General features: G+C 43.2%; 2 protein-coding genes across 19 annotated transcripts; one reads left to right on the top strand and one right to left on the bottom strand.

Annotated features, from left to right (window-relative positions):
* Positions 1-3,291, bottom strand: HARBI1 (harbinger transposase derived 1). 4 transcript variants are annotated; one of them, XM_027705786.1, is made up of 3 exons: positions 3,128-3,291; positions 1,341-2,072; positions 1-799 (listed from the first exon to the last, which is right to left on the bottom strand). In XM_027705786.1, exons 2-3 carry the CDS (start codon positions 2,008-2,010, stop codon positions 423-425), a joined length of 1,047 nt encoding a protein of 348 aa, XP_027561587.1. In that variant the 5' UTR covers positions 2,011-2,072; positions 3,128-3,291; the 3' UTR covers positions 1-422. The 4 variants fall into 4 exon arrangements, with proteins under 4 accessions (XP_027561587.1, XP_027561596.1, XP_027561609.1 ...); XM_027705795.1 differs by lacking the exon at positions 3,128-3,291 and adding an exon at positions 2,723-2,827 and having other exon boundaries at positions 1,341-2,070; XM_027705808.1 differs by lacking the exon at positions 3,128-3,291 and adding an exon at positions 2,434-2,519 and having other exon boundaries at positions 1,341-2,070.
* ATG13 (autophagy related 13) lies at positions 2,023-26,112 on the top strand. 15 transcript variants are annotated; one of them, XM_027705659.1, is made up of 19 exons: positions 2,698-3,037; positions 5,983-6,033; positions 8,486-8,567; positions 9,403-9,483; positions 10,142-10,261; positions 10,699-10,745; positions 11,318-11,458; positions 12,141-12,181; positions 12,725-12,821; positions 13,169-13,267; positions 14,001-14,091; positions 16,502-16,600; positions 17,734-17,844; positions 18,960-19,093; positions 20,004-20,121; positions 20,816-20,893; positions 21,197-21,313; positions 21,748-21,876; positions 23,071-26,112. In XM_027705659.1, exons 3-19 carry the CDS (start codon positions 8,499-8,501, stop codon positions 23,146-23,148), a joined length of 1,650 nt encoding a protein of 549 aa, XP_027561460.1. In that variant the 5' UTR covers positions 2,698-3,037; positions 5,983-6,033; positions 8,486-8,498; the 3' UTR covers positions 23,149-26,112. The 15 variants fall into 15 exon arrangements, with proteins under 15 accessions (XP_027561477.1, XP_027561500.1, XP_027561460.1 ...); XM_027705634.1 differs by having other exon boundaries at positions 5,942-6,033; XM_027705650.1 differs by lacking the exon at positions 2,698-3,037 and adding an exon at positions 3,221-3,317.

Raw genomic sequence — 26,112 nt, 5'->3', positions numbered from 1 at the left:
TAGACAGGAGCTCATATGGAATTTTAATTTGTGTGAAATGCTGTTTAAAAATCAATCATAAGTGTTTTGGGTTACACAGTAGCATAGAATTGTTGCTTTGTAAAAAAGTGCAAGGTTTACATATTTTTCATCATTATCAAAGGCAACTTCCTAAATTTCTCCACTGATGTCATGTTAGTCTCTGTTCTCTAAGTCAGGTGAAAGGGGAGCCTCTAAGTGTCACAACAGTAAAACTTTAACAATTAAATTGCATCTCTGACGAAACTGAGAGAAGTTCAGAAATTCGCCTGAAATGAAGAGTGTAAAATTTCTCCTTGTCTCACATCTGCTTGGTCTTTACTGACTTAAAGAAGACGAAGGGGCATATCTGCTCTGGATAACTTCCCAGATGAACTGTTAGAAGCCTTTTCTCTGTCACAACATTAGCTAAAATGAGTAAGTAAAAGTTCCTGACGAATACGACAGGCTTCCGAGTCCACTGATTCCATTTGCTCATACTCTTCTTCCGGCTGTTCCATGTGTCCTGTGGCTGGCGAAGACCACACGTCCAGCCCATGTTCCAGGGAGATGTTGTGAAGCACACAGCAGGCCAGAATGATGTGGCTGGATTTCTCTGGAGAATACTGCAGGGTGCCTTTGGATCCATCCAGGCAGCGGAAACGCGACCGAATGGTTCTGAACGTCCGCTCAATGATGTTGTGAGTGGCAGAATGGGCCATGTTGTACCGGTATTCCGCAGGTGTCTCGGGGATATGCAGAGGGGTCATCAACCACGTCCGCAGCAAGAAGGAGCTGTCACCTGTTATCAGTGAAAAGGAGAAGGTCACACACCCACAGCCACAGATTTCAGCTCCTTACCCTCCATTTTCTGGTACAGCAGATACAGAATAACTTATTTCTCTGGCTAAAACAGAAGGCATGAAAGGGCAACAATAACTCCAGTTTACAAATGTGACAAAGTAAAGGCATTCAGTTTTACTCAAGAAAATCCTGGTAGAACACATGGAAGAGTTTTAAGTGAATTCATTTACTGCATAAACCAGTGAAAGACAGCTGGACTGGGACCCTACCTAGAATTAAATATTGCATAAGTCCACTTAGAAAGGTGTAAGATACTGAAAACAAGCTTTTAACAGAATAAATGTAAACTAGTACACACAATAACCAGACTGTATAAAACACAGATTGGAAGTTACTATTCTAAACTTCTAAGATAAGGATTGTCCAAACTGAATCACAAATCTCAAAGCAATTGGCAGGAAAGCATTGAGGCTCTTGACTCAATAAGGAGAATATATAGTAGACTTTCCACTGAAAACAAGGAGGAAAAATTGCCTTACCAAGTAGCCAGCCATCTTTACGTAGCTCAGTTTCAAACTGGCTTGTGAGGGCTGCCTGCTCTAACACTGTGCAGTCGGGCAGGCTGCCTGGCCAGTGCGTTTCTGCACTGAGGAGGACTCCTCTGGCATCACACACCATCAGGCAGTTCAGGGAATGGAGACCCTTTCGGTTTACATAGGACAGGTCCTCAGCATTTGGTGCTTTGATTGCCACATGGGTGCAGTCAACCACCCCGAGCACTCCCGGCATGCCTGCCAGCTCATAAAAGTCGTCCTTTAGGTTCTGCACAGTAGCTTCATCCTCAGGAAAGTGAATAAACTGTGAGGCTCTTTCCACCAATGCCTCAGTTACATTGGCAACACAACGGCTCATGGAGGCTTGACTAATGCCAATGGCATCCCCCATGCGAGTCTGGAAGGAGCCAGAGGTATAGAAACCCAACGCAGCAAGTATTTGTGTCTCCGGACTGATGGCTCTGGACCGCTGCGTAGGGCGTGAGAGAGTGGCACCCAGAAGATCCACCAGGTAGTAAATGAATTGTCGGGGAAAGCCATAAGTGGATACTAGATATTCGTCCGTGACATCCTCCAGCTTGAAGCGATCCAAAGTCCTGTGTCCACGGCCATAGAGCAAGAGGTCGCAGTCAAGAACCGCGACAGGTACAGCCATGGCTGACGGCCAGGGGTCCCCTGGGGCTCCTCCGTGACAGGGTTTTCCCAGAGGCTTTACCTGTATAAATCAAAGGGGAAGGAGACTCAGAACAGTTGTTACTGGTGAGCTCCGTTACTATTTTCCTTTTACTCTGACCATCCAGCAAATCTCTTTACTTCTTTGTATCTGCTTTTAAAAACACGGGGGTGGCAGCAGGTGGGCTCACCGCGGAGCCGACAACTCTGCCCGGCGCTGGCAGGAATTTACCTCCCGTGGCGGGGAAGGTGCTGGAGCCGTCTCCAGTGGCCGCCGCCTGGGCAGGACAGACACGAACCGCGGGCAGCCCGTCGGGGGGTCCCACAGGCCCAACGGGCGCTGCCCTCTCCGGGCGCCCCTTACCCCCGGGCGGCCCGACCCCCGCGGGCTCGGCCCGGCCCTTACCCGCCCCGAGGCCGCTCCCCAGCGGTCCCCGACGGCCCGGCCCCGCGTTCGCCGCGGTAGATTCGTTACAGCCAGGGGCTCCCGGTGGGAGCGGCGCCGGGCGCTGCCCCGTTTGTCTCGAACCCGGCCACCTCCTGCCCCACCGGCCCCCGGTCCCGGCGCGGCGCGGGCAGGGGGGCAGTGACGGCTCTGTGCGGAAAGTGCTGCCGCGGACGCCCAAGCACCTCCCTCCTCCCCTCCCTCCCTTCTTCCTTCCTTCCCCCTCTGCCCGCAGCGGATGAAAACAAACAGCGGCGATGGCGGTGGTGGCGGTGCGGCGTAGCCCGCGGTTCTGAGGGCAGCGGCAGCCCCGGCCCGGCCCCCGGCCGCACACTCCCGCTGGCGCTGAACTCTTGGCGAGACCCCGGGGTCTGCACCGAGGAGGAGAAGGGGCGCTGGCCGGAGCCCCGCGGCGGCCGCGGCGCTTGGAGGCGGCGGCCGCGGTCCCGGGGCTGCGCAGCCCCTCCGTGGCCGGGCGGGCGGCGGAGAGGCCGGGGCGCGGCGGGTGAACGGGGCCCCGCGCGGGATGAGCCGCCGCGCCGCCAGCACTGCCGGCCCCGCGAAGGTACCGCGGGCCCGGGCCGGGGCGGGGGGAGCTCCGGGGGCCTGCGGGCGGCCCTTCGGAGGGAGCGGGTCGCGACGTGGACCTTAAGCCTTGGGATACGGCTTCGCGTCTGCGTTTTACTTTGACTTCGCTGCTCGCGGAGGTCGGTTCCCGACAGGCTCGTGTCGGCTGGGCTTCGTTTTGCTGACGGCTTGTGGCTGTCAGTGGAGACTGGGGAGGATAGATCCCGCTGGAATTTCTAAAAGTGGTGTCTTTTAAAACCTGTTGGAAATAGTAGAAGGTGAGACCGCACACTCCACTGTATAGTTTTCCTGTAACATGCGAGTCTTCTGTATGTTAGGAAAGATCAGGTTATTGTATCTTTCTTTCCTCTTGGAGCTATGGCTCTTAGTGCATCGCTAGAGTTATTCCCGTGGATTTGGTGAGCGTAGAGACCTTCCATGTCAGTGAACAGTAGAAAAGGGACGCTTTGGACTAAGCGTACGAACTGCCTACTTACAAGTGTCAAGAGCGGTGTGACTAGGCACATAGCAAGGGGGAAAAACACGGTAAATTACTGCCTTAGCTGAAAATTAGTTTGCTATGCAAATGAAGTTTAGAGCATCTCCAAATTATTGCAGAAGTGGTCTGACCTGGTGGACCCCTCCTTCTTGTGGCAAGAAATAAGTCATTCAGATGAGCCAGGCTATACTTAGGTGTCTGGAAGGATCATACAGGCTCACTTTATTTTGCTTAAATGGTATTGTATAATCTTAACTTTTCTGAACGTGTTCATACAGAAGTTGAGAGGTGATGATTATGTTGGTGGTTGTAGTACAGGGTATGTAGAAGCAGATTCTGGTTTAGTCTGTATACTTTGGCTTGACAAACAAAATGAGAGGATGGACCTTTGAACTGATACCATTTTTAGACCTTAGGAAAGTACAGAATGTAACTGCCAGTCAACAGGAATTACTTAATTTTCTTTCTAAGTCAGTGGAGCTGGCAGTGCTGGCTTTAATAAGATATTTACTAAGCTGCAGAATCATTTATTGGTTATGAAGTAAATTTGTCTCCTGATCAGGAGGAGAAATCACCTCTTTATCAGTCAAAACTTAGGCATGCTACAGAGCCTTTCATTTCATAAGAATGTTTATATTATGTGAAATAGTTTTTCTGCTAGAGTCTACTCTAATTGCCTCCTTAAAAAAATCCATAAACTTTAAAGAATGAGAGTGTCATACCTTAAAATTTAGAACTGTTCCCTCCCTCTCCCCACGTTTCTGACTAACCTACTAAGAAGGAAAAATGGAGATTAATTTTAAGTAATTGTAGGATAATGGACTTTGACTTGGAGGCCCAGCCTTGAAACAGAGCACTGTCTTTATGGAGATCTTTTTAAAGTTGCTTATTAATATGCTTAAAATACGTGCTTGCAGTGAAGCTTCTTGGTCATTGAAGGGGATGATTCTAGGAAAGCATTCTCGGCCGTCAAGCCAGAGACACTCTGTTAAAAGCTTCAAAAAACTTCCGTATGCTTCTTGTTCACTTGAATGATTCAACGAACTTTTCTGAGCTTCTCATAGGACATCCTTGGAGATTGGATTTGGGTCCTGTGTTAACAAAGTTCTGGAAGAGTGGTAGGGACAAGAGCCTGGTCTGGGGGGCACAGTTCAGGGAATGAACATCTGGGATTGAAGCAGTCCACAGCCCTCTCCTTACAGTGACACCCACTCTGGTTTCATCCCTAATTTCACTCTGGGATAGGAACCATGAGTAATTATTTTGCACTGATTTGAAAAGAAAGCAGGATGACTTTAAGTTGTAGCAGCCATGGCTCAAAGTGAAGTGTAGGAGGTGATGGAAGCAGCCTACATATGCTTTCCCCAGCAGCATGAATAATGCCTGGTATGTGTCAGGTGCTTCTGCTCCTTTCCTGTTTATGTCCGTGTCAGACATGTACACGCTAAATTCCTATGTATGAAGCATGTACTGTAATGTCACGGAGTTCACAGGTGTTCCTGTGCACCTGTTGTGTGCTGGGTTACAGGTATCTGCCAGCAGCGGGGCTGTTCCCGAGTTGGAGCATGGCATGCCGGTCACTGTAGTTCTTCTGGGATGTACCAAGGCATGAAGGGGAGGGCTCTTGCAGTTCGTTGCATCATGCAAACAGCGCCACCAGCTTATGCTGATGTGTCCTTCTCCTTGGAGAAGGAGAGCATAAGTAGCAGTAGAGTGTATAAGGCACAATGCTTAAATGTTAAACTGTTGGATAAACCTCTGCCTCAACCTTGTGAAAAAGAATAAGGCTTTAGTCAAAAGAGCCACGTGTGGCAGTTCTTTAAACATCCATCTCTGACATTTCTGTTCACAGCAAAGTGAAGACAGAGGCATGTAAATGTAAGCAATAGTATAAAAAGGAAGAGGGAGACAATGCCATGTGGACAAGATGCTTGTTTGTACCTATGAATACATCAGTTTACTGAAAGGATTACTTGAGTGACAGGAAATCAGTCATTTGTAGGTTTCTAACCTAGACCAAAGATTATTTCCTTCTAGTTGTTATTCAGTGTAAAATTAGCCAGCACGTTCCTTGAACTAAGCATATGCCCAAATAGTGACACTTAACAAGGAGCCATGCTGGCATTGCAACAGGACCTGAGAGGTTGAATGAGTTTGGTGGAACTAAGTTTACAGAATTTCCTTCCTGTTCTGGTCAGCTGTAGCAGCTAACCTGAGAGTACCAAAGAATTGTTGTAGATAAAAAATTGTAATTCTAGCTCCATCTTGACTCTTACCAAGAATTATTCTAAAGGTGAACATTGTCCTAAGCCTTAGCAGGTGTCAGGCAATCACCAGAGGCCCTTCTACAAAAATGAGGAGATGGTGGTCATCAGATGACAGCCCTTACCTTACACATTTCAGAAGCTGAGTTCCAAAGTCCCGTTTTCTCCCTGAAATTACAGATTCCTGACAGGCAACCTTGGCCCATACTTTCTGCTCTACTTCAGGCTCTGGTGAGTCAACTGTTGCTGACATTTGGAGCTTCAGAGGTAACAGTATGAATTTCGAAATGTTTTGTGAATGTTACAGATAGTATCAGATCTTGCAGGAAGAATCCAAATTCTGCTGCAGCAGGGCAGAACCATGAGGCTCTCATTCTTTGAAACCTCAATTTAAGACATACGTCTGGTGGCTGTTTCTCTCCTCTGGAGATATTTGGGTGTGTGGTCATTAGAACTAATTCGTATACTGCACCGAGAATCATGCAGATGATCATCTTTGTTTCCTTTCCTAACAGACCAGTGAGCCTAACACCTTCCATTAGTTTCCATATGTTTTGTAATAGTCAATATCAAAATTTTTTTCCAGCTGCATAAGGCAAGTGTGTGTGCTTCATTTGACAGCTCTCCCACAACATCAGGAGATATACTTTGTTGCCTCTTTCTCCTGGGGTTGCAAAGAAATGCCCTCTCACTTCTTTTCAAATTAAAAGCTAGTTTGATTTCTCTCGCTATTTATATGTCAGCATTCTCTTTGCTGAGGGGAAAAAAAAGTATTTTTTAGTGCAGTATTTTATCACCTGTGTCAGCCAGGTTTTGTTGTAGATATCGGATCTTCTCAGCCCTTACAGTGCTTCACTTAATGAGTCAAAAGAATATTAACGGGTCACTCTTGCATGTTTTATAGTTTGGTTTGGGGGTTTTTGTGTAGTGGGAAGTGTCTATACTAAGGGGTTATTTTTTTTTAATTTGAAGTGCTGCATCAATTAAACAGCGCTTTAAGTGCTGACTTCCTTTTGAACCCCCCTAAGGTAGAAGAGGTCTGTAATGTCAGTCCACTGGAGGTAAAGGCAGGGAAAGAAAGTATAGTAGTTTTGGTGAGAAGGTTAAAATATCCAAAGGATAATTTGCTAATGCATCCGATGTTGAATGGCTCGTGTTGTTGATTCTCAGTTTACAAATTTATTTTTGTTTTTTATTTTACAAATTTATAATTTGTAACAAGAACTGTGCAGCACTAGGAGATGAAGTATGAATATAGCCTAGGAACTTTTCAACCATATTATATATCCAACTTTCTTTTTATAGAGTCATTCAAAAAACAGCACTGTTCTGTATAAAATGCTCTATAAGTTGCAGTATTCTTATCTAGCAGCCTATCTTGGATGATGCTTCTAAAGCATTAGGCCTTTACTGCTATTAACTGAGACATTTTGAATAGAAATCCTGCATGTATGTGGTCATTAAAGATAATATATCTTCTATGTGAACATGGCTATTAGCCCCTTCGTCCTGCTAGGCTTTAATTTGTATAAATAGCATACCTTGCTGCAAGTTCAGTCTTTGCTTAACAATTGAACAAAGTAACATTGTGCACAGCAGCTGCTCGTGCTCCCTTGACCTCAGATCGCCAACGGTTCTGTGACGAGCAGCACGTTCCGTAAATACGTGGTGTTTGACAAGCTGCTTCAGACTGATTAGCTCTCTCAAAACAGCAACAGGAGTTAAGGGTGAATTAATACTTGGAAGGCTTATGAGCAAAAAGTACAGTTAATGCTACTAATTAAGGCATTCCTTTCCATGGTCTCTATACGATTATTAACTTATATATGAAGAAACTGAGAGACAGAAAAATTTTGTTTTATCCCGGGCCATGTCATGTGATGGTGGCAGAAATCAGATTAGTGCCTTCCCCTGCCTCGCTTCAGATGCTTTCCAAGTTCATTGTGTTGCTGGAAACAATCATATTTTGAAAAACAAGTCAGTGTGAATGTGAAAGCTAAGTATTTGTTATCAGAGCTTTCAAGAGAAATGAACAGAGGACTTTGGTCTATTCCTTGGTAAAACTGTGTCTTTTCAGTTGGTTGTAGGTACATTTATAGCTGTACAGTTTTACTACAAGCACTATTTGTTAGAAGTAAAGAAGCAGCGTAGCCTGTTCCAGCAGTGGTTTGTTATATAGATTTTAACATCTACTGAAATACCACTGAAATACTGTTTTTAGAATTTCAGATTCAAGAAAACAATTTGGCTTTGTTTTGACCAGTGCTGATAGCTGAATATACATAATTTTTGAAGCAGAGATTGCCATGTCTCCTGGATACTTTGGTATAGCATCCAGTCAGTGTAGGAGTGTTTTGGGTGGGAGTTTTTTTGGGTTTGTTTTGGGTTTTTTTTGGTTTGGTTTGGTTGGTTGGGGGTTTTGTTGTTGCTGGTTTTGCTTTTTTTAATTAAGGTAGCAAAATCGGAGAACTTGTAGTGAGTTTTAATTCTGAACTTCCTTTGTTGTTTTTTTCATTATATTTATCTTTGCACTGACCAGGTAAACTAGTAGTGCGTGTTTATACCTCACACTCACACTCCAAAGTTCATTTCCTTTAAGGTGGCCTCTATTGGCAAAAATATTTTGAAATGTAAACAGAAAGCTGAAGGAAGACTTCATTCCCAGACCTGTGCTGTATTTCAGATTGCCATATGCAATGGACACTGATCTCAGTTCCCAGGACAGGAAGGACCTGGACAAGTTCATCAAATTTTTTGCTTTAAAGGTAACTTCTCTCCTTTGGACAAATGCCTCTTCTTTCTTATTTAAGAAAAAGACCCAACACACTTGCTGTGGCGAGAATAACCACATGAGGTTTGGGTTTCTTTTTTTGTTTTGCTGAAGACCAAAGCAAGAAAAGGTGATGTCAAGTTTAAGAGATTCCTGAGAGTAACCGTGAAAACATCTTTTCCCCTTTTTTCTACTTCAAATCCTCTTTCATCCCCCAGAAGTGTCCTGCTTTAGAATCAGTTGTAGGCACTTCAAACCTCTGTCAGCTTTGGTTTCTATCAACACAACAAACCATCCAGCTGTTAGGTGGTATCTTCTGCTGGACTCCACTCTTTCTTTCTAGTGTATCTCAATTTTCACATTGCATCCAAAAGCAATAATACCAGAATGTTCTTTTGAATTATGTTGATAAGTAGCTATAAAATTTGGCCTCACTTGGTACATAGATGCAAGTAGATACTCTGACAGTGGCTTTGGTATACATGTACAGATGCACTTGATTTTCCTTTTAGTTGTCTAGGTTCAGGATATAGTTGTAAATTTTGTTTCATTAATACTGAAAACTGCAACTCCTGATTGCAAAATTCATTTGGTCACCTCATGTTATTACAGAGAAAGATCAACCTAAAATGATTTTATCTCTGAAACACATTTGCCTGTTAGATGTAATAATTTAAATTGATTAGACATGAAGATCAGTGAAGCAAACTCTACTTCTCTATATCCTGGTCAGCCCTTTCATTTTTTTTTACTTGAAACTTGTCTAACTCTGAACTAAGGGCTCTGCTGAGCCCAAAACATGAGTGTGTTTCTTTTTGTTTATATTCCAGACGGTACAAGTAATTGTCCAGGCCCGACTTGGAGAGAAAATCTGTACCCGATCGTCATCCTCCCCAACAGGTTCTGACTGGGTAAAGTCATGTTTTTTAAAGCAAATCCTTAACTCTGTGTGTTTGTGTGTGTGTGCACTCACACGTGTGTGTGGTGAGAACACCATGTGATTGTTACAGTCTTGTGCAGACTATAATAACTATTAATAGAATAGCTACTGTATTCAGTTATGTTCATTGGGAGTGTGGGGTTTTTTTGGTTGTTATTGTTCATATGCAACAAATCACTCTGGACTCTTCAGGGCTGAGTAGAGGTGAGACAAATTGTGCCTCTCAGCATCTCCTGCCAGTTAAGGCATGTTTCCAAGATCTTCTGGGGTTGAGGTGATGAGTTATTTTCTGTCAGAAGTTTGCAACTCTACAATTCAGGACTTTGTAGTAATGGGCTTTATTAAAATTGAAAAGACTCAAGGTACTTTGTGGGTGAAGACAGCACTCAAGTGAGGGAAAAGGAGTGAATTTTTTATGGCAGTATCTAGAAAAACATTTGAATTAGCAGCCAAGGAAATATTTCCAAATATGAAGAGCCTGAACCCAGCTGGAAATTTTCTGTTTCATAAATATTTCAGTGGATGCTGACCTAGTATGTTATATATGGGTCTATGAGCCTGTCTGCAGTGTACCATTAGGCAGTTTTTCAAAGAAATAAAAAAATTGAATCATCTCCTTCATTCTGCAGTTCAATTTGGCAATCAAAGATATACCAGAGGTTACTCATGAAGCAAAGAAAGCCCTGGCAGGACAGCTACCCGCTGTTGGACGGTCTATGTGCGTGGAGATTTCTCTCAAAACCTCAGAGGTGAGAACTGAGTCAAAGTAGATGCCCTTTTTTTTGTGGGGTTTTTTTTAATTGAATCTTACATCACCCACCAGAGCACCTTTAGTCCAAGACAATGTGAAAATATCTAAATTTTATTAAGTTAGGTAGTATGCTAGTGAAAAGAAATGTATTGTTTAGCAGAAGCAATTCACTGCAAATATGTGAGGCCAAACACACAAATGATAGAGCAGCAAAATTTAGTTTCTTAGACATGAAGAACTTGGCCATTCTGAGGAAGGTATTCTCTCAGGTGATGTAATTGTGCAGTGAGACTTCCAGTGCACCTTTTCTATCATTGCATTACAAGAAAGTGGGAGCCAGGAGACAAATCTTTGTTGAGAGGTGTGGCCATTGCTGATCATTAATGAGATGTGGAAAAGTCTGTGTTCTGAAATGAGCCTTTGTTTGGCATCCAGGGGGACTCCATGGAGCTGGAAATTTGGTGTCTAGAAATGAATGAAAAGTAAGTGCATTCTTCACACATTCTTTGTATATGTTTGTAGTTTTTAGCCGATGAAAATGGGAAATGTGGCTAAGCCATGGTGATCAACGAGCACATATTGGCTGTGTGGCCAGGGACACTTCAGGGGAACTCCCCTTTGTCTAATGCACTAGTCAAACTGTTTAATATTGGTGTCGAGAAAGTAAACTAGTAATTTTATTCTTTTTTCATTCTTCCATTACAACTAGTATGCTTCTTCAGATAATGATTAATGCTTTTAATACTGAAAAGATGTTTTTGTTTAATAGAAGGCTGCATGTATTTTTTCAGCCATTACTTCAACAGGTGACTAGTTTGAAGTAGGGCTCTTAGCTGGTTGGTCAATACAGGTAGCCACACTCGGGTTTTATTTTATCATTTTGGCAATAAAACTGACATTAAACAACCGGCCTAGACTAATTTTTATTTAAAATAAAATAAACAAAATAAAACCCAACCACAAATGAAAACACACAAACAAAAACCCAAAGCAAACAAACCCAAGCAACTTAGTTGGGAACAAAAGACTAATTTTTTTCCTTTGTGTTCTATAGGTGTGACAAAGAAATCAAAGTTTCATACACTGTATACAACAGGCTGTCTCTGTTGCTGAAGTCTTTGCTTGCTATAACCAGGGTAACTCCAGCCTACAGACTCTCAAGGAAACAAGGCCATGAATATGTAATATTGTACAGGTAAAGCAGAAATTTCCCATTTGAAACACAAACAGCAGAAACTCTAGAGTTGCACAGTGTAGCTGCAAATGTGGTTAAAAAGGGATGAGTAAAAGTAAATTATTTAGATTTAACTAATACTGATCAGTAAGAGAAGAAAACTTTGGGCTATGTATCACCTTATAGCTTCCATTGGAGCCATTGGAAGAAAAATTAAGCGCAGGCTGTGAAGTGTTGTTTCCCTGCCGTGTTGGGAAGAGTGAAAATAATTGTACATGAAAGCACTGGTTGAAGTGCTTATTAGCGTCCAGTTCGGTGTCTGGCCTGTACTTGGTAAATGCCTGTCTACATTGCACATACCTCCAGTGTGTACTTCTGCCCTGCTGCTCCATTTTAAAGATGCTTTATATCACTTCACATTTTTGATCTGAACTGTAGACTTAGCACAGAAGCTTAAAAAACTTGAAGAGAAATTTCGTATTAAGCTACCATTTTCTCTTCCTTCTTCTTTTTTACATGACATGTCCTCCTCTGAAGTAGCTGGAAGGCTTTTTTGAGATGGGCATTCTAGCCATTTCTTTTGTTTTTTTTTCCTGAAGAGGAGAAGTAGTTTCAGCCTTTCAACTCATAAAATTAAATTAAGATATGTATAGCATTATGTCCCCAATGGACCTAATAGCTTTTCTTTTTTCTTTTGCTTTAGGATATATTTTGGTGAAGTGCAACTGAGTGGCTTGGGAGAAGGTATGATTAGACAACACACAAACTAGAGCAGAACTGTTTTTCATACTGACTAGCCCTTTATTACTATTCCTAAGTGCCATGAGGAAAGTGTGAGGTTTACACATGCTTTTTATCTGGATCTGCCAGTGAAGGCTTGCGTCATAAGGTACTAAGTATAATGGTGGCAATTGAGTAAAGTCTAGGGTGATTGCCATTTTGACTCCAGTGATCCAGAACTAAAATAAGCATGTGGAAGTATGTTGTTAAGGGGCAGGACTGGTAAAGAAGATCATGATCTGCTAAGGAACAAGAAGCACTTCAGAACAATTTTTTAGGATAGGAAGATAACCAAGATAGGGAGCACCATAAGAAGTCTTGCAGGTGAAGCCTACCAGCAAGGCAGCCTAGTGCTGCTGCTTTGTTATGGGTTCTGTGTGTGTCTTTGGAATTCAGATTGCAAGGGATAATGGAAACACTATAGAAATAAGATAATGTGACCTCAGAATAGAAAAGTGCAGCATGTAAATAATCAGTGAAACTGATAGTCATTCCTTAACCTTACAGGTTTCCAGACAGTCCGTGTTGGGACAGTGGGTACCCCAGTGGGCACCATCACTTTGTCTTGTGCCTACAGAATCAACCTTGCTTTCATGTCAACCAGGTAAGAAAATGTGATTATGCCAGAAACTGCTTTACAATAATGTGCTATTAAACCCCTCATATTCTGAGCCGCTAAGTCTTTCCCTTCTGCTTATCCTTTCCTGCTGAGATTCTCCTCGATGGAGAATACTCTCTCATGCTTAAGTGTTGCAGCAAGGGGAGTATTTGGGTAGCCCTGAGCCAGGCTCTAGAAATCCAAATTGTTGATGCATGCCTGGAGTCACAGGACTGAATTGTAAAGTTGCTCTGGTCCCATTAATAGACACAAGGGTTTTCTGTGAGGGCACCATGAATTGGGAAGAGAGTAGAGAGAAGAAGCAAATAACACCATTGCTTGTTGCCTTGCAGGCAGTTTGAGAGGACCCCTCCTATCATGGGGATTATAATTGATCACTTTGTGGACCGTCCCTATCCCAGCTCTTCACCCATGCATCCCTGCAATTACAGGTGAGGAAATACGGAGTTGAAGTTGTGGGCCATGGTGAAGGCATCAATTATGCCCAAATACAAAGCCTTTTCCACTATTTGCTGACTGCATGGGAAGGGACACCGGAGGATTAGTGTTAGTCATATTGACATGGTTGAGCTTGTGATGAAGGTTGACATTTTCCTCCTCATATCTAGAAGACTGAGTGAGCAAGCCCCAGTATTTTCCCAAAGTCCTTACAGAAGCACTTGGACACAAAGGATATTTAATCTTGGCTGCCTTAAGGAATTTGAAAGTGTAATGGTTAATCCTGCTGTCAGCTATGTGTCCAGATGCATGCATCTCCAGATATTTCCACTGGGGGAAGATCAGAGTTTAATTTCTCTTTGTAGATGAGAGGTTCATCTTCTCTGAAATGTGTGTGAGGGCATTCAGATTGGGACCAGTGGTGTTGTTTGACAATGGTTGTTAACACCAAAGCCAGTAGCATTAGCTGGTATAACAAAAGCATTAGTTAGAAACACCTCCCTTTTTTTATGTGGGGGTAGAAGGCGAACGCCTGAGGAAAATGAAAGTTTTCATACCTTGTTTTCCTCAGTTCTGCCAAGTAGATGAGAGCCCTCCATAATTCTCCTTTCAACTCCACCCAAATACTCTCAATCTCCCTGCAGTGTTTGTCCCAGTGTGTTTTACTATTTGTTTGTTTCAAAGAATATTTCCAGTTAGAAAACTTTTCTTTTCTTGCTGCTTTAGAGCTGGTGAGGACAATGGTGCAGTATACCCCTCAGTAGAAGATTCCCAAGAAGTGTGTACCACATCTTTTTCCACCTCTCCTCCATCTCAGGTAAGAGAAACCAGGCTCTTCTTAATTTAGATAGAGCAATTGCTGTTAGAGTAGTGTGCATATTCCTACATCAGCTGTTGTGCAGACAGGCAGTCTCCTGCTGTTAATTAAAATTTAATGTATGGGTTATTTATGTCATTATACTCTGAGTAAAACCTAGTTAGATACTAATTTCAACAAAATTCTGGGGGACTAGAAAGACTGAAATACTGAGAAAAATTAAAAGATCCTGTAGCTGGGCTGAGATGTGCTTGAAGAGGATAGCAGGGTACTTACACATTTACATTCTGATACTGCAGGAGGAGGAATTCAGGACATTGATGCCAGACAGCCTAATTGGGGGTAACAGACTGACATGGAGACAGAAACATTGAAATACCAGGAAAATGCTGGAGAAAGACTGAAAAAAAGACAAAAGCTGTATCTGTTGGACCATCTAAAAGTAGTTGGGGCAGCAGGAATAAGCATCAGCAAGAAAAAATTGGGTCACATTATTGAACTGGGGACTTAATACTCTATAATTCCACCTACCCCTGCAAATTTCATTTAAGTTTAATTTTAAAATAAATAGTGGCTTCCTTTTGAATATCAAAAACAGAAACTCCCAACTTCTTTTACTGTCCTGTGTATCTGACTCCACAGTTCTTTATTTTGAAGACTTGGCCAGAGTTGCAGTTATTCTATTGCTTTAAATATTCAGGAATGCCCTGCCCTGTTGTCCAGCCAAGCAGATGGCTCTACTGATCTTTAAAGACAATCTAAAGACTCTAAATCTCTTTTGCTGTCGATGTGAAACATAGAATGAAGAATAATTGGAATGCTGTTTCACACTGAAAGAATTTGCCATAGGTCTTTCTGCTGCTTCAGAGGAATTAGTGTGCCTGGTTTAGCAGAATGTATTCTGCTTATGAATGAGCTAGAAATGAGCCTGTCTTAGGAAGCGTGTTTTTGCCAAGTGGATTTTGGGTGACAGGGCATCAGGCAATGTTGAACTAGTTAGCAAGTGCTCACGGTAAGTGTAATGGAATAAAGCTTCTCTTATTCTGCAATACACAGTTCAGGAAATGAGTTTGTGGCTGAGTTGTGCCCTGCATTTTCATAAAATGGGTTAAATACAAAAGGTTTCATAAGGAAATTTCCACTGGCTTGCCTGTGCCAGTGTTACTTAACAGTAATAGTGCATGTAACTACATTAAAGTTGACATTTTGCCAGGGGTCATGAGCTTTGCTGTCACGGAGGCAGAAAAGCTTTATGAAATCACATGAACCTTGAGGATTCACATTAAGTATGAGCCTCCATTCTTGCTTTTCCTGTGGTTAATAGTTGCTATATGCTGTACCCTTATTTATAAAGCAACTGCCAGTCTTTATTATCACAGTTGATTATTATCAATTTTAAGGCTGTCTTGGCAGAGTGGACTTCAAAGTAAATTAGAAGGGAAAAAATAAGTTAATTTCTTTCTCCAGGTTTCTATATACAACTTAATATGTAGAAAAATACTGGGAACTGTGTGGTTTTCTAGGCAAATTTTTCAAATCTCGACCAGCCTTCTCAGTAAAAGTGAGGCCTTACCTGCTTGATACAAGGGAATAGTTGCTTCCTTCCCCCTGTGAGCTTGCATAGCATATCTGTGCGTGTGTGTATATGTGTGTCTGTGCGTGCGTGTTGTGAAGTAGCCCAAATTTCAGGAGAGAGTCTGGCCATGAATAATTCCCAGAAATGAAGCTGAAGCTTTCTTAAAAATGAAAAGTGTTGGTAGGAAAATGACTGGGGGAAGGTATGAAACTGAACTGGGTTTGAATTGTCCTTTTTGCATTAGTACCCTCTGTGAGACTGTTTACTTCTGCAGCTTTGCTCCTGTTGATGGAGTTCTCTCTTCACATCCGTGTGTTTGAATTACACTGTAGTCTGAGTACCCTTTATTCTAAGAGTGCAGCATAGACCTGCCAAGATACGATCCCTCAGAAAGCTGGAGGATAAGGAGTATTGGATAGATGGAGAGTATTGAAATACATGTAATTTGTAAAATCAAAAAAAAATACTTGACTTTTTCTGGCATCTGCTCAGCTTTCTCCTTGCTAATTGGCTGGTACCAATTATAATTAGCTGTGGAACAGAGTCCTGGCAGTTAGTTCATGTCAGGGTTCACTAAAATATTACCTGTGTTCAGTGGTTCACTCAGATTGGAAAACAGTCAATTCTTTACTAAATGAATGTGTTTCTGGCAGTACTGAGACTTCTCTATATGTAGGTGTGGCTGCTGCAGCCAAAACCTCTTCACTAGCATTCAGTTCATCCAACTCTTCATAGTTCTTCTCTGAAGTCCTTCTCTCTCTCTCTCTTTCTCTCTCCCCCCTCTCACTCTCTCTCTTTTCCTTGTTTCCTCTGTTTGTCTGTATCTGTGCACAGTGTGTTTTCACTGTCACAAAGGCACATTTTCAGACCCCTCTTCCTGTGGTGACGGACACCTTGAAGGTCCCAGTGATGGGACCGGCCTTTTCACATCAAGTGAGTTGTCAGTAGAATATACTATACATGGCCAGAATAGGGCTCTGGCATGACAAAACAAATACAGGAAAATACAAATTTGACAATGTGGAATGTTTGTTGTGCATGGGAACGACTGGTGAACCCACAGTGGGCCAGCCACATTATTGAAACTGGCTTCTTAAATGCCTTTGCAGATGAAGGTCTCCCAAAGACAGGATAAGCACCCCTAAAAACACAGCAGCTGTCCAGGATTGTTAGTGAAAGACATAAGTAGTAAGGCACAGTTCTGAGTGTTTGCTGTTAACAGCCAGTGTCCCTTAAACCTTACAGTCATTAGTGCTCCACTCAGCTTAACCAGCCTCATGTGAGTAAGAGTGCTGTTCAGTGCATTCTGACCCCTGTAAATTACGTCAGCCTTGGTGCTGCTGGAGCTCACTGAGCTCCGGAAGAAGTGCTCCTCTTGAGCTCAAGCAAGCCAGAACAGGAAAGTTTATTTAACCTGACTGGGTAGATTTCTACCTGGAGTGTGTAAGGAATTTCTCCTAGGTTTCACTGGTTCCAACACTTCATTCCTAAAGCAATCTCACAAGGGTTAGCTTCCCAGTTCCCTTTACCTTGCACATTTATGGGACTCTGTATTCTTTCACTGAAGCTATTTGAACAGGCCTGGAAGATCAGCTGTTTTAATGTGAAATGGGAGTAGGTTCAAACAGTTGATAGTGTAGTTGCTTTGGGATGAAAAAGTATTAAATATTAGCTCTTTAGTTAGTTGATGATGGCATTCATGCTTTTCCCAGTATTTGAAACCGGCCTGTAGGCAGAGCTTCCCTGGGACTGGATGTCAGTCATACCTTGCTCAGCCTCCTCCTATGTGTGTAGGAAGCCAGTCTTGTTTTTCCTTTCAAAGCCCAGACTTAGTCCTCTGGACTACTATCAAATAGTCCTCTTAGCAATAAGAACATTTTAGAGCAATAACCTTCATTATTGATTCCACTGAATCAATGGAATCCTTCTGCCAGCCTGAAATGCTGTGCCTCTGACTTTCCTGTTCCTTCTTCAGTGGCTGGTGATTATTCAGACTGTGGGGCATTCCCCTTCCCCTTCCTCTCTCCTCTCCCTTTGCCCTTCTTGTTTTTTCTCGTCTTTCTTAGCTTTCCAGCTCTCGTCTTTCCTATCAGCCTGCTGCCCTGGGAGTTGGATCAGCTGACATGGGGTATCCTGTACTCTTTGCTGGTGGCTTGCATGCTGCGCACCCTCACCAGGTACTTGTAGAGAGTAGAACCAGCATGGCTGGTATTTGCAGCCATTTGTGTCACTTGTACATCTGAGAGAGGCATTGAAACTAGTGCATGCATTGGTATCCTGTCTGTCAGGAATGAAAAGAATGTAAAGTAAATATAGAGAAAGCACAGCTTCCACGAGAATTGGGAATTGGCTCCTCAGCATCCCCAAGTTTACTGGGGTAGGGGTCATGCGGAAAAACTACATTGAGAGAGCAGTCACCAGGCTTATTTGCCTGCACCTGCAAGTCACTGATTCCAAACTTTGCCTGTCTTACAGAGCTGCTGCCCCTATAGCTATGCAAGCACAGTTCTGTAGCCTAGACAGAGGATACACTGACAGTCCATATTGGCATATTTACATTCACTCATCAGACAAATAAGCAAAGTTGACAGAAGTCTTTTTCTGGATGTGACTTTGCTGCTACACCAGAGTTTTGCTGATAAGGTGATAACAGAATAGAAGAGTTTCAGTCGGAATGGTCCTGCAATGACCATCCAGTCCAACTGCCTGACCAGTTCAGGGCTGACCAAGTTAAAGCCTGGTATTAAGGGCATTGTCCAAATGCCTCTTAAACACTGACAGACTGTGGCATCAACCACCTTTAGGAAGCCTGTTCCATGGTTTGAACAACCTCTCAGCAAAGAAATGCTTCCTAATGTCCAGTCTAAACCTCCCCTGGTGCAGCTTCAAACCATTCCCATGCGTCCTGGCACTGTATCCCAGGGAGAAGAGATCAGCACCTCCCTCTCTACTTCCCCTTCTCAGGAAGCTGTAGGGAGCCATGGGGTTGTAGCAAGAGGATATATTTTTTTTCCCCCACTCCTCTCCTTGAAGCAGAGGACCTATAGCCAGAGAGCTCTACAGTGTAAAACGGGCCTGAAGTGGAGAGGAGTAGAGTAGGTAAGGAATAAAAAAAGGTTGTATTGTGGTGATCAGCTTCTACTTACTTGACACCTCTCTCAGCCTTATGGGGTCTGGAGCCCAGTCATATGCCAAAATACTTGGGCCTAATGTAATGGAATCTGCTTTGTATTGAACTGAGGTGTTTGTTTGATTTTGAGGTATCTAACTTAACCGTTCCTCTCCGTCTCAGTTGATTGGTCCAGGCAAAGAGGGGGGAGTTCCCCCAATTCCTAGCCAGCCAGCACATGGCACTCAAGCTGACCAAGAGAGGATGTGCACCCCACTGGATGGAGTCCACTACTCAGCAGCTACTCCTTCTAGTAGGTAGGTTGGTTTTAGATGATCCATCTCTTGTGCTAGCCCATTTATAATCCTATTAAGATAAGACTTTTTGTTTTCCCCTTTTTATCTACTGTTTGTAGCATAACTACTGTCTTTTAATCCCCCAAAACAAAGTACAGCTTTCTCTGGCTGGGGCTTTTTCAGGCTTTCTCCAAACAATGATCTTGCCCATCTATTTAAACCTGTTATGCGATGTAACATCCTTCTGTTATGTCAACTTTATTATCAATTTTATGTGTTTTTTTTTAAAATCTCTCTGCTAGTTTTGCTGATTGTAAAACAAGATGAAGCGAGTTCACAAATGAGTCTTAAATGCTATCTAAGTAATCCTCTTTCCATTTGACTAAACCATTTTTTTTGTTTTAAAGTTCTGAATACCTGTGGTAGGACCCCAAACAGGTCATAGAAGTAACTAATAGCCATGCAGTGAATTAGTCATACTGGGAGTGGCTGTTGCAATGTACTAGACTACTGCATTTGTAAACTGAGAGACAGATACAATTCTGGTCCTTGCCCTCACTTCCTGAGAGATCTCTGACTGAAAAATCTGTTTTACTGAAAAAAATAAGTGATGAACAGGAATTGCTATGAACATGCACATTATGAAGTGTAAAGTCCACCTCCAAAAAGAAAAGCTTATTTCAGTTGGCAGCAACTTTTCATTCAACTAAATAGTTTTTGTCCAGCTTTAAACGAAAATCTTGATTCCACAAGCATCCACTCTTCTTTGGTGCTCACGACTGATGAGGAAGATGTGGCACAACGGTTCTTCTTCCAGTATTAAGAGTAAACCAAGAAAAATGAAGGAGTCTCATAAAGCATATGATTTGTCTATAGATTTGTCTGTATTGTTTGTGCCATGAGTCACTAGTTACCTATTTTCCTCCCCCAGTGAGGACACAGAAACAGTATCAAACAGCAGTGAAGGAAAGTGTGGCTCCCCACATGACCTTTTGGAAACCATCTTTGTCCGGAAGGTGGGAGCTTTTGTCAACAAACCCATTAACCAGGTAACGAGCAGTAGATCTCAGAGGGGACCATAATACCCTTCTTCTTCCATCTGTTCCTATACAGAGGAGCAAAAAGCACCCCAATGCCAGGGCAACCCCAGAGACTGAGTGTATATTCCTGCCTGCGGCATTTCCCTACTAGGTTTTACTATAGGCTTGTTTTTCATAAAATCCTTTTGAGATGTGACAGCCATTGAATTTGCCCCACTTTGCCAACACCCTCTTTGAGAATAGGAGAGTGGATACTGCACTTGGGTCTTGCAATGATCTGCCACTACCATGTGTTCATAAACTGGGAAAGCTGGTAGCAAGCCTCCTCCTTGAAGGGACAAGCAATAGACCAGTTCATCATTAGTAAGCAAGCATTTAGTTCTGCCCAGTTCCTAGGGCTGTTGTTCTAGGCCTTTTGGATGGATGAAGGAGAATTCTTTGAATTTTTATCAGTTTGTTAATTTTTGCCTATATTATACAAGATGTATATAAGCAATCCTACCTCAGGGTACGTATCTGCATTAGGTCAGCTGAGTATCATCTCTCTATTTTATGCCTTTTAAATGAGTTTGTCGGCCTCCTGCCTAACTGCTGACTTGATCTTGGGCCGTTTTTAGTTGGCCTGACAAAGACGTTCAGTATCCTGTTCTGTGCTGGGTAAGCAGAGCGTCTTAGTGAAATTCTGTTTGCTGAATCTCCTCAGGTGACCATGGCCAACTTAGACATTCCTTTTGCCATGTTTGCTCCCAAGAATGTTGAGCTGGAAGATAACGACCCCATGGTAAGCCTCTTCCAGAGGTATATGTGCCTTCTCAGCAACCCTTATGCAAACATCCATGCTATTCTCTTCCTTGAATAGACTTTGTTTTTTGAGAAAATAACTAGTTACTCAGATTTGTTTGATTTCAAGAAGTCTCCTGTGTTGAAGTCTTGGGCTCTCTAGACATGCAAATAACAGCATGTGTTTGCTGCCCCTGCTGTAGTGTGTTTATTGTCCAACCTCCTAACTGCCCCCATGCTGTCAAAATACACAGATAGACATGATCATAAGATCAGTACTCACCATTTTTGATTTCTTGGGCAGGTCAATCCCCCTGACTCCCCAGAAGCTGAATCTCCTCTACAAGGCAGCTTACACTCAGAGGGCTCCAGTGGCAGCAGCACAGGGAACACCCATGATGACTTTGTTATGATCGACTTTGTAAGTGCCCCCATCAGTGCTCTTACATAACACCTGCATCTTAGGTGGGCTTCAGGTGCTGTACGATGGCAAACGATGTAAGAGTAGTTTTCAATGGGAGTGGAAAAGACCCATGATTCACAGTTCCAAACTAGAGCTCGACAATCCCAGAACTGCAAAGACACTGATACTTGGAATCAGCAGCTACCAATTAAATACCTAGACTTGGCATCCTCTCTCTAATGCCTAAAGGAGCCAGATTCCAAATAAATACTCTTTGACAACTGCTCGACAATCATAGATCTTGGCTGTTCTTCATTTATTTAATATGCATTATTGCAGCAACGGTTGTAATGCCAAGATGTTTACTAATAGCAGGTAATGACTTTACCTGAGATTATAGCAAAAGGGAAGCCAATGTCTATGGGAATTAACAGCTGTATCTTTGATTCTAGAAACCAGCATTTTCAAAAGATGACATTCTTCCAATGGACCTGGGGACGTTTTACCGTGAGTTTCAGAACCCCCCTCAACTCAGCAGCCTCTCCATTGACATTGGAGCACAGTCCATGGCAGAGGATTTGGTATGGAGCCCTGAAATTTCTTTTTGTGGCAATCATATATACTTTATAATGCTCTCCCCTAGTTTGAAAAAAGTATCTTCATAGAATCATAGAACAGTTTGGGTTGGAAGGGACATTTAAAGGTCATCTAGTCCAATCTTCAACTAGACCAGGTTGCTCAGAGCCCCATCCAGTCTGACCTTGAATGTTTTCAGGGATGGGGCATCCACCGCTTCTCTCGGCAACCTGTTACAGTTTCATCACCTTCATAAAAAATGCCTTGTATCTAGTCTGAATCTACTGTCTTTTAATTTAAAATTATTGCCCCTTGTCCTATTGCAACAGCCCCAACTAAAAAGTCTGTCCCCATTTTTCTTAAAGGCCCCCTTTTAGTACTGAAAAGCCACAATAAGGTCTCCCCAGTAAAGTTTCCCCAGAGCCTTCTTATCTCCAGGCTGAACGACCTCTCTCAGCATGTCTTCACAAGATATGCTCCAGCCCTTGAATAATTTTTGTGTCTCTCCTTTGGACCTGCTCCAAAAGCCCCCATGTCTTTCCTGTACTTCTCAGAAGACAGACCCTGTCCAAAGGGAGTCCCTCATTAATATGTTCCAGACAAATGCAGATTTGTGGCACACCTGAGCCTCTGAAACTGGTGTGTTTATCTTCAAGCTGAAAGCTGCTGCTGTGTGCTTGCTTTGGCTGTCATTGAAACCCCCCAAACTAGTCCTCCCTCTGGGGTGTCAAACTTGTGGCGAATCAGGCCTGATCTTGCAGCCTGAGCAGAGGTAAAGTCCTGGTGTGACTGGTGAAAGTCATGTCTGGGTGAGTGCTCCATTGGGCTCTCTGGCATTGTAACATACTGTGGAGAAAAATGAATACCAAAGGCTGAGAGCTGCAAGTGACTTGATGAAGGCAGTGACATGAGCAGGTTATTGTGCTGCAGCTGGTGGCAGGGATATCACAAGGAAAGGCCCCAGTGCACCTCCTGTTCCTGCAGAACAAACAGACTCTTGGCAGAGTGCCCTTGTCAGGGTCACTTGCTGGATGCTGCCAGAGGATTCCTGGTTTTGTGCACATGGGAAGGGGAGCCCAGAGCAGTGGAGAGGGGTTGCAAGATTCAGAAGCAGAGTTTTCATCCTAGAGTATGTGTTTAAAGTTTCCTTCTGTCTGCTGTGAATCAGCCCTGACCTGCACCTTTCTTTACCCTTCCAGGACTCATTACCAGAGAAGCTGGCAGTCCACGAGAAAAACGTCAAAGAATTTGATGCTTTTGTAGAAACCTTGCAGTGAAGCCGTTTCCTAGTTTTGCTGCAGCAGTTCTTCCTCCTCAAGGCATCCTGGAGATGACATCTACAAATATCTCTATCGCCCCTGCTCTGCCTTTTGTCTCACGTTGACTAGTTCCTTCCATCAAATGAGCTTTCTTTGATTGCTCTCTTCAACGGCAGATACAGTTCATCTGCTGACCTTCCTCAACTTTTCCACCCTACAGTTCTGGACCGCTTTTCCTGCTCACAGTCAATTTTGAATTTAAGACTTCAGTAGGGACAAGGAAGTCAAACTCCAGTGTATGAAAATTATTTTTTCCTCAGTCTGTGTTCTATGTGGAGGGGCTTTGTGAAAAGTTGCCATATGCTTCCTCCAAGGGTCCTCTGGTGTAAGTTCCCTAGGTAGAGCTTCTTGCTAACAGACTTTTTCCTACAGTCTCCAATCCTGTTAAAGCATAGAAAGCTTTTGCTCATTTCCAGGGTCTGTGAGTTCAGCAGATTCAACAGCTTTCAGTCCAGGACATCCATTCCACAGAACGGGGCATTTCATCCTGACTTCAGCGTGTGTGCCTGGAGCCCAGGGAGAGACGTCAGCTTTGGGACCTGTGTAACACAAATTACCTTTGTTTTCTTACTTCCCAGGAACTGGGTCTCTACACAGTGGTTTTGTGCCAGGTCCTCTGTTAGGTGGCTGATCAGCCGGAGTGAAACTGCAGAAGCACTTTCCACATTTCCTTCCCGAGTGCACTGACATTCGGCCATGCTGAGTTCAACAGTGTTGACTGTTGGCAAACCTGCAGGTAGCAGCTGTGATGATGCTGAATTCATAGTCTCTGCTTCTGAAACGTAACTGTAAATACTAGGAATCCTATTTCTTTAGGGTTATGTAACTAGGAGTCTTAGTCCAAGATTCTTTCCTCTAATCCTTGCAAACCTTCCTGCTTTATGGTTAATAGAAGAACTTAAGAATCAAAAAATATTTATTGCTTTTAAAGAAACCTATATTTAAAAGATGTTTTGTTTTCATGTAGTAGTGCGGGTCATTCTGCCCTGGATCACTGCCGAGAGCAAGTGTGCCATGGAACCCTGGCCAGTGAGACTGGTCTCTCTTTGCAGGAAAATATCCAAGATATTTATTTTCTAAGACAGACTTGATTAATATTATACTCTGTTTTGGGGACTGTGTGTCCATTACAGCGAGTCAGGGCCCATTGATAGAATGAAATGCACACATCAGTGGAGTGGAGCGGCAGGGACTTGGTAAAAAGCTGTTTTCTGATAGGCATGGATGAATTTGCAGTGATCTTCAGTCATTCAGAAAGCAGCTTCTTCAGAGAAGCACATTTTTGGGGAAGCTTATGGTACTTTTTAATCAGCTGGCTTTTGAGTAGCTGAAATTTTATTTTTGTAATGATCTGGCCATCGACAGTGTGACTGGTTGGCAGTGCTCTATGGTTGATTTGGCTGCTGTCTTTTGCCTGATGCAAGGATGGGAGGAGAAACAGTGACACTAAACAGAAGCTTGGATAAGGTGAATTTTCTTGTGGTTCTCTCTCCTCCTCCCATGTGTAACTAGAGTGAGCAACTGCAAGACCCCTTACTGTCCTAAAACACTTTTTCTTTCTTTCCTCAGAAGTGAGGTTGTGTTGCCTCAGTACCGAGGAACCATCTTAATTTCCTCAGTGTCCAAGTAACTAGCCTTCTAGTCAGTGCTGTGTGGCAGCTTCTTCAGCTTTGCTGCATGCATAGTTGAAAGATATTGCCTGCAGCTGACAGGGTAACCCCAGCTCCACTCCAGAACACTATTTCTGTGCCACTACTAGAGCAAGGAGCCAAGTTCAGAATAGAGCTTATTGTAAGGTCAGAGCAATGCAATGCTTTGAATTTTCCCAACTTTTTTGTTGAGTGATGTGTTTGGTGGGAGGCCATGTGAGCTCTAGAACTCCAGGTAAGAGCTTTATTGAAGGAAAGTTACCCACCAGAACCTTTTTAGCTTACTCAACCAATTCAACTTTTCAGCAACCTCACATGGAAATTGCCTTGTCCGTGCAAAGTAAAATGCACAAACATTTAAGAAAGCTTCAAAGATAAACAGTTCACAAGAGGGCTTAAGTTACATGGGCTTTAATAAATATTTGATCCCCACAGCCAGAGCCACCTTGTTTCACAGGTGGAAAGGGTTGCAGAAGGATTGCATTAACACGAGGAATTAATGGATCGGCTGGCTCTCATCTTTGCTCAGGAAGCTGGTCTGCCAACTTGTAGTAAAGAGCTCAGACAGGTGGTTGTCACCTTTCTCTAGTGATACTATGGGCTGCAGAGCAGCAGAGAGGAGGCAAAGTGCTAGTTCACACTGTATGAATGGAGAAGAATGGTCAGGGTTGAACTTCACCTAGCCAGCATTCCTGCTGTGCTCTTCTTCCACCGACCAGCTGTGGAGCTGGCAGAGCATGTCATTCTTGCTAATCCCACCTAGAAGGTCAGTGCTATTACTTGTGCTCATTTGCTGATGTAGTTCCTAACATGTCTACAGCTCCCACATCTCATAAGGCAGAATATCGGTGTGGCACGTTTTTTTTCGATTTCAAAAGGCTGGAAAATTGCCTATATAAGCTGCTAGTGTTGAGCTGGATGGCCATAGCAATAAGAGATTCTCCAGGGCTGAGCTAGGTGCCTCTTCTCTGGACATTCCTCAGTTTCAACACATAGTTGCTACATCTAGGCTCTGAGTTTCCTGACCACTGCACAAATGCTCTGCTTCAGGAAAGATCTAGCTATTGCTGTGGCCTGCCACAGGTTGTGTTATGAAGGCTGTTTATTTTAGCAGCTGTCTGCTTGATTCGATATTAAGGACAGTATGTATGTAGCTGCTTATTTACAGATACTTTTGGTGGAGGGGAAGGCTCCTCAAATTGTATTGTTTTGGAAAGTCTCCAGTGTACTTCAAGTATTCACAGAATTTCCAATAAAACTTCTACGTAAGCAA

The sequence above is a fragment of the Neopelma chrysocephalum genome, unplaced genomic scaffold (genome assembly GCF_003984885.1).
Source record: "Neopelma chrysocephalum unplaced genomic scaffold, ASM398488v2 Primary Assembly neopelma1_24, whole genome shotgun sequence".
NCBI classification, from domain to species: domain Eukaryota; kingdom Metazoa; phylum Chordata; class Aves; order Passeriformes; family Pipridae; genus Neopelma; species Neopelma chrysocephalum.
This window is presented reverse-complemented; position numbering and strand designations above follow the sequence as displayed.

Coding starts and splice junctions, on each gene's coding strand:
- HARBI1 (XM_027705786.1), bottom strand. CDS start 2,010: ATGGCTGTACCTGTCGCGGTTCTTGACTGCGACCTCTTGCTCTATGGC. Junction 800..1,340: donor TAAAGATGGCTGGCTACTTG/GTAAGGCAATTT, acceptor CACTGATAACAG/GTGACAGCTCCTTCTTGCTG.
- ATG13 (XM_027705676.1), top strand. CDS start 8,499: ATGGACACTGATCTCAGTTCCCAGGACAGGAAGGACCTGGACAAGTTC. Junction 12,822..13,168: donor CTTGCTTTCATGTCAACCAG/GTAAGAAAATGT, acceptor GTTGCCTTGCAG/GCAGTTTGAGAGGACCCCTC. Junction 13,268..14,000: donor ATGCATCCCTGCAATTACAG/GTGAGGAAATAC, acceptor TTGCTGCTTTAG/AGCTGGTGAGGACAATGGTG.